Source organism: Equus caballus, chromosome 16, assembly GCF_041296265.1.
Source record: "Equus caballus isolate H_3958 breed thoroughbred chromosome 16, TB-T2T, whole genome shotgun sequence".
In the NCBI taxonomy this organism is placed as follows: Eukaryota; Metazoa; Chordata; class Mammalia; order Perissodactyla; family Equidae; genus Equus; species Equus caballus.
In genome coordinates this window covers 47,406,488-47,418,731 of record NC_091699.1, presented here as the reverse complement: position 1 = coordinate 47,418,731, position 12,244 = coordinate 47,406,488, and the positions used below count along the sequence as shown (strand labels likewise).

At 41.2% G+C, this 12,244-nt stretch overlaps 1 protein-coding gene across 4 annotated transcripts in view; it reads left to right on the top strand.

Annotated features, from left to right (window-relative positions):
- Positions 1-12,244, top strand: part of RAD54L2 (RAD54 like 2) — a 176,221-nt gene that overhangs the window by 44,842 nt on the left and 119,135 nt on the right. For all 4 annotated transcript variants that reach the window (XM_070237544.1, XM_070237543.1, XM_023621238.2 and 1 more), the window contains exon 2: positions 10,699-10,891. In XM_070237544.1, the coding sequence (XP_070093645.1) occupies positions 10,753-10,891 (139 nt within the window). In that variant the 5' untranslated portion in view covers positions 10,699-10,752. The remainder of the gene's footprint in view (positions 1-10,698; positions 10,892-12,244) is intronic.

Sequence of the window (12,244 nt, the reverse complement as noted above, 5' to 3'; positions counted from 1 at the left end):
TCCCACAATTTGTTTTTGCACATGGGAAGTCAAGAAATACTGGATCTTCAGACTTTTTGTTGCACTTTTCAGATGTAAACTTTTTACCATGATTTGCCACTTAAATCTTTGTGGCACTGGGATGTTCTCTAGCACCAGTAACCAATTCTCTGATTCTCCAGATAGCAATTGAGTGTTCAACAATTCAGTTCTGACACTACCTAGAGTTAGTGTAGACCCTACAGGTTAAGGATTCAGTCCCACAAGACTGCCCCTACTTCAGATACCAGTTATAAGTCCTTGACTACGCGTACTTCTGACTGACTGAGCCTAAGTCAGGGGTTCCCATGACTCCCTCCTTAGATTCAGTAATTTGCAAGAAAGACTCAAAGAACTGAGGAAGACTTTTTTTTTTGAGGAAGATTAGCCCTGAGCTAACATCTGCTGCTAATCTTCCTCTTTTTTGCTGAGGAAGACTGGCCCTGAGCTAACATCCGTGCCCATTTTCCTCTACTTTGTATGTGGGACACCTACCACAGCATGGCTTGCCAAGCGGTGCCATGTCTGTCCGCACCTGGGATCTGAAGCAGCGAACCCTGGGCTGCCGAAGCAGAATGTGCGCACTTAACCACTGCACCACCAGGCTAGACCCTGAGGAACATATTTTACTTATCTTTACTGGTTTATTTTGAAGGATTCAACTCAGAAACAGCCAAATGGAAGAGATGTATATAGTGCAAGGAATGGGTGTGGGAATGGCATTGAACTTCAATGCCCTTTCCAGGTATGTCACCCTCCTAGTACCTTGATGTGTTCGCTGATGCAGAAGCTCTCCGAATCTCAATGTTCAGGAGTTTTTATAGAACTTAATCTCCAGCTCCCTGTCCCCATCTTGGAGGTTGGTGGGTAGAGCTGAAAGTTCCAACCTTCTAGTCACTTGGTCTTTCTGGTGACCAGTCCCATCCTAGGCTATCTAGGGGCCCCACCCTGTCACTTCATTAGCATAAATTTAGGTGTGATCAAAAGAGTCTTGATATGAATAGCAAAAGACACTCCTGTTACTCAGAAAATTCCAAGAGTTTTGGGAGCTTTGTGCCAGGAACCAGGGGCAAGGACCAAATATATTTTTGTATTGTACCACAGGCATCATAAGGGGTCAGCACCTGACTAGTATTACCATTCATTTTAGAACTGTGAGAAGTGGAGCCAGGAGAGTTTATCTCTGTCTTTAAAGAGCTAGGTGCACAGAGTGTCCAAGTCACTGGCAAAGCCAACGTGAAAACTTTGAGTAACCATATAAATACAATTATATTAGTATATTATATTTTCCTTCTAGAATATTTTGAAAATTTGAATATATGTTACAAAAGAGTAGTTATCTACTAAAACTTTTGTTACTATAAACAATTATAAATAAACTAGATACCAGTGCAGGAAAAACCACAGTATACAACCTGTATACCATGTATGTAGAGCTGTTTTTAAAAGGAATAATTGAAAATCTAAAGTTATCAGCATCAACTCAGAAAATTAGTGGTTATTTTTTGTATTATAGAGGGATTCATGTAGAGTCCCTGCTATAGTCTTATTTTTAAAAGGTTCGATTTGTTGAAATCCTGCTTGCACAGAGCTTTTCAGAATTGTGTCTGATGGGTAGGTTGACTAGATACAGAGAAGTCTTTACCACAGTTCATGCTGAATGTTTGTAGGGCTATGAAGGGCAAACCATCCCTTCTGTGCACAGCTTGTATTTATCTAGGTTTGAAGGGACCCAGATTGAGCTCCATGGCTTTGTGATAGAATCCTTAGGTGAAGGAAGAGCCTCAGAGGGCTTGGGCTTTGGGAAGGGTCTGGTGAGGGGGAGTGGAGGTGATGGTGATGGGGGAGTTTGAGAGAGGACACCATGATTTGGCTTCTCTCCAAGCTTCTTCAGTCTCATTGTCTTAGATAAATCTGATCTGCTTTTAGGCTGATCTGGGCTCAGGGCTGGCTTGAGCTCCAGGAAGCCTAGGGAAAGGGGGTCATCCACACCCCTGACATGTGGGCCCTTATCTCTGTAATTCCCATTTTAAGAAGTTAGAGTTGTATGGAAAGAGATACAAGGCTCATAAGTTGAATGGTAGTATGTTTAGCCAGAATTGCTTTTACTTCTGCAGCATCCCTTGTGTCCAGAGATCTGGGGACCTTACTTACTTTCTTTTTTATACCACCCTCAGATTACACTGATCTGATGTTTTAATATATGTGTGTGTGTGGGGGGGGGGTGTGAGAGGGAGAGAATTTTTCAGTGCCCAGATTTCTCTGGGGAGCAGTGGCTGTGTTACACAGGCTTTTCATAGCCAAAGCTGTCATCCCTGCTTTAGCTCATATCTTCCCAACTCTCCTTCTCTCTCTTCTCTCTCTCTCTCCCTACCCTTCTTTCTTTTTTTCTCTCCCTCCCTTCCTCTCCCTTTCTCTTCCCCCATCCCCCCTCTCTTCTTGTTTTTTTTTTCCCAGCTGACTCCATGGAGAATGAAATGAGTCTTTGATTTGCTCCCCTCAGCAGTGGCCTTCTAGTACTTTTACGCCTACTTATTCAAAATGCCTGGGACTGACCCTGCAGCGATGTGTTGCTCAGTGACTTCTTGGATGAAGGGCCTAAGTCGGGAGAATTTTAAGGGGGAACACAAGAAGCCTCAGCCCTTGGCCATTTAAAAGGGGGTGATACCAAACCTGAAGTGAGTTCACTCACTCGTTGTGCAGCAAGCCAATCTCTGACACCGGGTGTGGTGGAAGAAAGTAGGAATTTTATTACTGCACAGCGCTGAGCAAGGAGAGAGGGCAGCTAACGCTGAAATCCCAAACTCCCCGAAAAGCTAAAAGGAAGGGTTTTTATTTGGGGTTTTAGGTAGGGAAGGGGGGGCATATGGCCTTGCTGGTCGGCAGTTTTCCCACCAGCCTGTATCTCCTTGGCAGGGAGGAGATAGTGACTGCAGGTGCTTGTCCTTGGCAGTGTCTGTCTCCATGGAGGATAGTGGATTCTGGAGCCAGGAAGCCAGAGAGTAAGCAGGGAATGAGTGTTTTGGTTTTAACTCCATATATGCTGGGTTTAATGTAGGGAAACTGATGTCAAGGGGGTGTATAGGGCCGGCCCTGTGGCCCAGTGGTTGAGTTTGCGTGCTCCACTACAGTGGCCCAGGGTTTCACTGGTTCGGATCCTGAGTGCAGATATGGCACCGCTCATCAGGCTGCATTGAAGCGGTGTCCCACATGCTGCAACTAGAGCAACCGCAACTAAAAAATATACAATGTGTACTGGGGGGATTTGGGGAAGAAAAACCAGAAAAAAAGAAGATTGACAACAGTTGTTAGCTCAGGTGCCAATCTTTAAAAAAAATAAAAGGGGGTGTGAATAGCAGAGATTCAGTGGTAAAAGTAAAACTTTGACTGCAAATATAGTATTAACTTCAGTCATTGAGAAAGTTTGCTCTTGATGGTTAATTACATTTATAAAGTAATCGGTGTATATCGTTTATATATCAGATTAATCTTGTAATTTTTTATTTGAATGCAGTATAGAACTGTTCAAATATTTTAGGATGTTCATGTAGTGTGAACATTTTAAAAATGCTGATTTTTCTTTCTTTTGATACCTGAAATTTAGGGGAAGAGACCCTAGATCTTAGAACAGTAGTTCTCAAACTTTTTGGTCTTAAGATCCTTTTATACTCCTAAAAATTATTGAAGACCCCAAAGTGCTTTTGTTTATATGGGTTATGTTGGTCAATATTTGCTGTATTAGAAATTAACTGAGAAATAAAAAAATACTCTTTTAAAAATAATGAACTCATTATATGTTAAAAATTTTTTAAATGAAAAATAACTATAATTTCCAGAACAAAAAAATTAGAAGAGTAGAATTGTTTTACACATTTGAAAATTTGAAAATATCTGGCTGAATAGAGATAGCTGGATTCTCAGATCTGCTTCTGCGTTTAGTCTGTTGTGACATTGTTTTGTTGTTGATTTATTATATTGCTGAAGTACATGAAGAATGTAGTTGGAAAAGGGAGGACTGTTTTACTAGCCTTTTCAGATAATTTTGTATATTCTTTGATACTATACCAAAACTCTGACAAGTGGTAGTTTCTTCAAGATTAATTGTAATATGGAATTTGAAACTATATCAAGGAACTTTTTGTATTGTTACATTAAAATCCATTGGCTATCTTGCACTTTGAATGTCTCTTTAACTCATGCATGTTTTTGACTTTGTGGCTCCCTTGAAAGAATCTTGAGGACCCCCAGGGGTCCCTGGACCACCCTTTGAGAACTGCTGTCATAGACTCTGGAAGAGATCTTGAAGATGAACTCAGGCCCATCTTTCTTCTGGGCTAGAATAAGAGGGGTCATGGAAGCTGAGGGAGAACTGATTTGCCCAAGGTCATGTAGCTAGTTTCCCATAGAGCTGTGGCTAGAATTTAGGTTTCTTGACTGATTGTGTAAACATGGCTCCAGTGCCTCTGCTGTGCTTGGTGCTGAGTCCCCCTGGGCCTGGCCCCACTGCATTGCCTTGTGGAGAGAGTTGTCTCTTGTGGCCCTGCTCCTTGGAGTCCTGAATGTGTTTGTTCACCTTTCCTTCTTATTTTGTCTTACGTTCCAAATTGTCATTAGATTTCCAAGTAAAATATTTTGAGTTGTGTCAGTTTAGCTCTGTGGTGCTTTGTATGTATTAAATGTGTTTTTAAGTAACTGACAGATAATCGAAAGGCGTTTGGGCTACAGGGAAGTTTGAAGTAAACATCAAGTCTTTGTATTGCACAGGAGAGGTGTTTTGAAATAACTTTAGAGACTCGCAGTGGATCTCTTCAGCAAACTGGAAGAATCTTGTTGGGTACCCAATTAGTACTATACTATATGTGGACTGAACTCTTTTTTTTTTTTTTTAAATCTTTGAATTATATAAATTCTTTCACTAATGGGTTTCTTCGAAGGGATATTGCCTAAAGTTTTGGATTGAGTGTTTTCATGCTCTTAAAAGACTTTTTTTCCCCTTTGTAAATTAGTGTAAATGTGTGATTTTGTTTATATTCTTAGTGGAAAAAAAAGTGAGTGGCTCTTGCTGTGGAATTGCTTTGAGATCATTTGAGGAGATATGCTACTACTCAAGGTCACCAAAATTAATGAGGACATGGCAGTTTGGAATGGATTGTTTTATATTAGAGTTGGATCAGGATGCTGCTGAGGACCACAGAGACATCTCTGAGTTTGCATGGGCTGCCCCGCAGTGGTGAGGCAGTATGGATGTCCGCAGTTTTGTGATTTTCACTGTAAACTTTCCAAGCATGGTGTGCTTTGTAAATAAAAGTTTTGATAGTGTGTTTGTGTGTCTTTGTGTAGATTTTTCCTCCTGTTTATTCTTCCACCCAGGGGTGTGTCTAGAGACTGCCCACATGATTAATTCTGCTGATTCTTGGCTAGGCACCACTCTATAGATGGGTGTCATTGTCTTTGAACTTAGCAGGGCAGAAGAACCTTTTCCTTTACTCTCAAGATTGCTGTGAGGAGCTGGACTGGGATTGGCTGTGGGTTTCTACATAACTGTAGCTTCCTTTTAGCAAATCCAATATATTAAACTCTAGACATTAACATATAACTTAGGGATTGAATATTTGCTTTTCAGAGTGGTTTTCTTTAGAGTTCCTTTAAATAGCTAGTTCTCCAGTTTCATGAAAACAGAATTTGATTCCCAGAATTGGCTTTGTAGGAATACAGGTCCTCAGTAAGGCACAGCACAGCCATAATCACTCTCCTAGTTTCTCTGTGTTAGAGGCAGAACTCCTCTTCATTGGAGATTGAAGCAGTGTTTCACGTGTGATGAGGAGCACATGGGGGAGATGCATTTTTCCCTTATCAACTTTTTCCCATATGTCTGTCTGATAGTTCTACTAAGAGCTAATTTCTTGAATCAGGGTTGCCTTTCCTGTGTTCTGAAAGGCTGTACCCACATAGAAGTGTCTGTGTGTGGGTGGAGCCCCTTAGAGACAGAGTGTAATTGACTGTGCTGCTGCCCCTAAAATCAGCTTTTCTCCTGCCATTTTCCCTTTGTTGCTGTTTTGAATGAGATCAGTAACAGCAAAACCTGCCCCTTAAGTAGTTGGTATGGTTCTAAAGAGCTGAGAACAGCATTCATTGTGTCATCTCTGTAAAGAAATTTAGTGGCTCATGGAAGGGAGGGAAAGAGAAAACCCCAATTTGATAGGACTTAAAAAATCTATCACTTTGCAGTTTCTTCTCTGTTATGGGTGTCTGATGGCCTAGGTACTATTTTAAAGTGTCTGTTTTTAAAATGTGTTGAGTAGGGGGCTGGATCAATGTTTCCCGTATTCTTATAGTATGTGTGGTTGTTGGATGTTTAATTAATGTTTGCTTCTGTCTGTCAGGAGCTGAGTTTTTTTTTTTTTTTGAGGAAGATTGGCCCTGAGCTAACATCTGTCCCATCTTCCTCTTTTTTTTTTTAATATGTGGGACGCCTACCACAGCGTGGCTTGATGAGCAGTATGTAGGTCCCCACCTGGGATCCGAACCGGCGAACCCCAGGCTGCCGAAGTGGAGCGCATGAACTTAGCCAGTACACCACTGGGCTGGCCCCTGATGTTATTTTGAAGATGTTTGTTAACTGAGGGTTTACAGGAGGCTTTTGCTTGTTACTGCTTACCTCTAAGTGATTGTCATTCTTCCATCACTACACAACTTCTTCTCTAAAATGACATTCAGATTACTTAGAGGTACTTGCTAATTGAAAACTGTTCTCTAAAAGCCACTCTATAATCTGCCAAGCACACTCTAAGCAAAAACTTATCTCAAGCAGTCTAGGATGAAACAGGGGTTATGCAGATCATGAACACTGACTTCCAAACACAGAGGAGTTGCTGATGAATTATCATTATACTAGTGTTCAGAAACAGATTTCACCATGAATGTCCAGAAATTTCACTTCCGAAACTGCTGTCTAATTGATTTACTACTTCCTTTCTATAACCTAATGAACTAAAAACATAGGATAGTCATTACCTCAGAGATCTGGAATCTGCTTTGTCACTCAGTGAATGGTAGCTCAGCATTAGTTATATTAATTTGTATTTGTGGATCACCTTTATTCCCTGTGCCTTAATGCCCGTTGTAGATGTTTTTGGAGGTGTATTATTAATGCAAAAGTTTAAATTTTATTACTAAACATTTCACAGCTGTTCTTTGTTTTAATTGTCTTGAGGGGCTAAGTATGTGACTCACTGGGACACACACTCATAATTCCTGTGGTTTTTAATTGAGCAGTCTTAAGTTCTAGTTTTCCAAAACTCTAGAGGATCCACTTTCCTTCATTTCGTTTCTCTTTCTGTTCAGGAGAACATAGAAGTTCTGTTTCAAATTGTGTCTAGACCTTAATGAGAGATTTCAGTTCTGGAATAGTTTTTGTGTTGTGTTTTCAGTTTTTATTTTGGGAGATGGGAGGAATTTTAAGATGACCTGATTGTTAATGTGGTTGTCTGCAACCGTTTGTTTTGTAAAAGATTATTTGTCGGGGCCGGCCCGGTGGCACAGCAGTTAAGTTCGCACGTTCTACTTCTCAGTGGCCTGGGGTTCATCGGTTCAGATCCTGGGCGTGGACGTGGCACCGCTTGGCAAAAGCCATGCGGTGGTAGGCGTCCCATGTATAAAGTAGAGGAAGATGGGCATGGATGTTAGCTCAGGGCCAGTCTTCCTCAGCAAAAAGAGGAGGATTGGCAGTAGTTAGCTCAGGGCTAATCTTCCTCAAACAAACAAACAAAAATTATTTATCTTGTGCCCTTTCCCCACATTTTATTATGAAAAATTTGAAATGTACAGAAAAATTGAAAGAATTGGTCAGTGACTCTTTGTATTAACATTTTGCTGTATTTGCTGTATCATAGAGCAATCCATCTAGCTTTTTTTAAATTGAGGTATAATTGACACATAATCTTATGTTAGTTTCAGGTGAACAACATAATGATTCGATATTTGTATATATTGTGAAATGATCACCCCAATAAGTCTAGTTAACATTTGTCACCATACATAGTTGCAGAATATTTTTTTCTTGCGATGAGAACTTTTAAGATTTACTCTTAGGAACTTTCAAATATGCAATATAGTATTATTAACTATAGTCACTATGCTATATATTACATCCCCATGACTTATTTATTTTATAACTGGAAGTTTGTACCTTTTGACTCTCTTTACCCATTTTGCCCACTCTCCCATGCCTTGCCTCTGGCAACCACCAGTTTGTCCTCTGTATCTTTGAGCTTTTTTTTTTTTTTAGATTCTGCATGTAAATGAGATCATATGGTATTTGTCTTTCTCTGTCTTATTTCACTTAGCATAATGCCCTCAAGGTCCATCCACATTGTCGCAAATGGCAAGATTTCCTTCTTTTTTATGGCCGAATAATATTCCGTGGTGTATCCATATGCCACATTTTCTTTATCCATTCATCCATCGATGGACACTTAGGTTGTTCCCATATCTTGGCTATTGTAAATAATAATGCAATTAACATGAGGGTGTATATATCTTTTTGAGTTAGTGTTTTCATTTTCTTCAGATACATACCTAAAAGTGGAATTGCTGGGTCATATGGTAGTTCTATTTTTAATTTTTTGAGGAATCTTCCTGCTATTTTCCATAGTGGCTGCACCAATTTACATTCCCACTACAGTGCACAAGAGTTCTCTTTTCTCTACATCCTCGCCAATACATGTTATTTCTTGTCTTTTTGATAATAGCCATACTAACAGGTGTGAGGTGATATCTCATGGTGGTTTTAATTTGCGTTACTTTGACGATTAGTGATGTTGAGCATCTTTACCTGTTGGCCATCTATGTGTCTTCTTTAGAAAAATGTCTATTCAGATTCTCTGCCCATTTTTTAATTGAATTTTTTGCTATTAAGTTGTATGAGTTCTTTATATATTTTGGATATTAATCCCTTACCAGATAGATGATTTGCAATTATTTTCTCCCATTCAGTAGGTTGCCTTTTCATTTTGTTGATGGTTTCCTTTCTGTGCAGAAGCTTTTTAGTTTTTAGTCCCACTTGTTTATTTTTGCTTTTGTTGCCTTTGCTTTTGGTGTCAAATCCAAAAACTCATCCTCAAGACCTATGTCAAGGAACCTACTGCCTATGTTTTCTCCTAGGAGTTTTATGGTTTCAGGTCTTATTACATTTAAGTCTTCAATTCATTTTGAGTTAAGTTTTGTGTATGGAGTAAGATAGTGTTCTGGTTTCATTCTTTTGCTTATGGCTGTCCAGTTTTCTCAACACCATTTATTGAAGAGACTGTCCTTTCCCTGTTGTATATTCTTGGCTCCTTTGTCATAAATTAATTGACCATATATGCATGGGTTTATTTCTGGGTTCTCTATTCTGTCCCATTGATCTATGTGTCTGTTTTTATGCCAGTACTGTACTGTTTCGGTTACTATAGCCATCTAGTTTTCTCTTTACCTTGTTTTTTTCCCCCCTCAAGAAGAAATGACCTGTATAGCTAACAGTAAAGTGGAGAGAGACAGACAGAGAGACATGCACAGTGCCTGGCATGCAGTAGGCATAGTAGAGCAGGTTGGCAAATGAGGGGTGAATGTGAATGAATGAATGATCTGAATAGGACATGCTTCTAGCTCCAAGATACAAAGAAACAACTCCCAGATAATTCCTTTACTATTGGGTCAGGAGGTGAGAAACCAAAGAAGGCAAACCGCTTTGCCAGGTAGCCCATATGAAGCCTTCAGTGAAGGTCAACGTGTTCAGCATGGCTACTGGAGTTCAGAAGAGGGAATATGATCCCAGAAGATAGGGTGAGTTGACAAGGGCTTCTTGGAAGAAAGAGAGCTGGAACAGGGCCAAAAGGTAGGGCAGAGCCTGAGAGCAGAGCTGGGCACAGGGTCATTCTGAGCCATGAGGAGCCTGAAACTCCTGACATGCTTGAGAGAAGTGACAGTGTGGTGAGTAGCCAGCTGCCCACTGGATGCCCTTCACTGGGTGATTAGAGAGTGGACTGTCTTCCTTGTAGTGCTTCAAAGCAAGACCCACTCCCCATTCCCTGAGTACTCCCAGTTATTCCCACTCCAGGGCTCTGCCCTTGCTTCTTACTCGCCTGGAACACACTCCCTCCAGATATCTATGTGGCTCCCTTCTCCTTCTGGCCTCTGCTCAGTGAGAACTTCCCTGACCCCCCACCCCCCACCCCCAGCCACCATATAAAATAGCAGCTTCTTTGGGGACAAACCAGTCTCCTAGAACTCCCCAATATGCTGTGTTTTGCTTCCTACTGTGTCCCCAAAGCCTAGTATAGTGCCCGTGATTATATATCCATATATGTATAGATATGTGTTTCTCTCTCTATAGATATAGAAAGTTGGTGCTCAGGAAATAGTTGATACATGAAGGAATGATCAAATGGAAATTCTGAGATATATAGTGTGTTTATTTGTTTGGTTGCTTTAAGATATTTTCTGTGCAAGCAGCTAGGAGAAGCTTCAGCTGGGCAGAAAGCCACCAAAACATATCTCAGGGCCAGTGTTCTTGTGGAGAAGGTTGAGGTTTGGGTATGGTTAGCTTGCCCTGGGAATTCATCCTTGGCATTTTGTCTTTGAAAGATTCATGCTCCTAAGTGAAGTCCTTGGTGATTCTAATCCCTCTTGTCCTCCTTTTAGAACCCCTACAGTGGGCCATGAGTCGGTAATGCCCACTGAGGACCTCTGGGAGCCATGTCAGACGAATCCGCCTCAGGGAGCGATCCAGACCTGGACCCGGACGTGGAGCTGGAGGATGCGGAAGAGGAGGAGGAGGAGGAGGAGGTGGCAGTGGAGGGGCATGGCAGGGATGACGAGGAAGACCTGCTGGATGGTGAGTGGCTCTAGTGAGTGACAGAGGTTTCCTTATCTTTTCTTCTAATGGAATTTTTGCTGGGAGAGCATGGTGTTTCCACTTGGATTTCTTAGATCATCCATCATGAGAAGGCAGAGACTGTGAACACAGCAACAATGAACGTGTATGCTCCTTCTCAGGAAGCTCTCTACATAAGCCTCACCTTAGAGCTGGAAGGACCTTTAGCATTTAGCTCATATTTGACAGACATGCAGACTCGGGTCCAAAGATTTGAGAGTGGAGCATACTTGTCCAAGTCATGAAGGAATCAGTGGCAGAGTCCCTGTGGTGAGACTTTGTGGTCTGGGGGTCACGGAACCATCAGGTGGCCACAGATAGGCATAGGGGTAATTTTGAGTGGTCTGTGAGTTTCCTGAAGTTACACTCACAATTTTGCTTGTGTGAACTTGAGGAAATTATCTGGGGAGAGATTCTCAGATAGGTTCACCACTCCAGAAAGCTTATTGCTTCTCCTGCAGTGCTGCTCTGCCTTCCAGCCAATGACTATAAATTGTTCTGATAGACCTCCTTTGGACTCCAGTTTGGTTTGCTTGGCTCACCCCTTCCTTAGCTCCCAACTTGTTGAAGGGACATTGGACTTTTTCTTTTCATCTTCAGTCTAATATTAGGTCATCTGGCCAGCCACAGGGCTTCTCAATTAATTCCAGCCTTTCATGGTATAGGATTTGGTTGTTTGTAAGCTTCCTGTTGACTGAGGAATAAAGTTTTTGTTTGTTTATAACAGATCACCCTAGTTGAACTTAACATTGTATTAGATCATCATTGCTTAGATCTGAAGGAGCATAGGAAAATGTGCTCCTGCCATTCTCCACATTCCAGGAGGATGAACATTGATTCTCTTTCTTTGCTGATGTTAGTATGTTCAGTTCTCATTCATCCTAACAGCTGCCATATGGTTCAGGGATCAATTTTCTCTCATTTATACTGTCTAGAAGTCTCTGCCCCTTTTCCACGTCACCTCTGGCAGGGAAATTACCATTTCACCTTTTTTTCCCTGACAGCATTGTTTGCTGTCTACTGCTAGCTTATTCAGTTGGAGTCTCCCCAAAGCTGGTTCTGTAGATCCTTTCTGTAAAGTAGAATGAGTAGAAATAATGGAAGAGAGTGATGTGAGGGTGCACCCTCAGACTATCTTGCTTGGCTCTCATGGTTTCTAAGATGGCATTAGAGTCCCCAGGTATCTGCATCACCGCTTGCTTTTTATCATTTGGGTCCTCAGAATTATATTTTCAGACACCCCTAGAACTCCTGTGAGGTTTAGATTGCATTTTAGATGCTGCTGGTGAGTATAACATATATATATATATATAT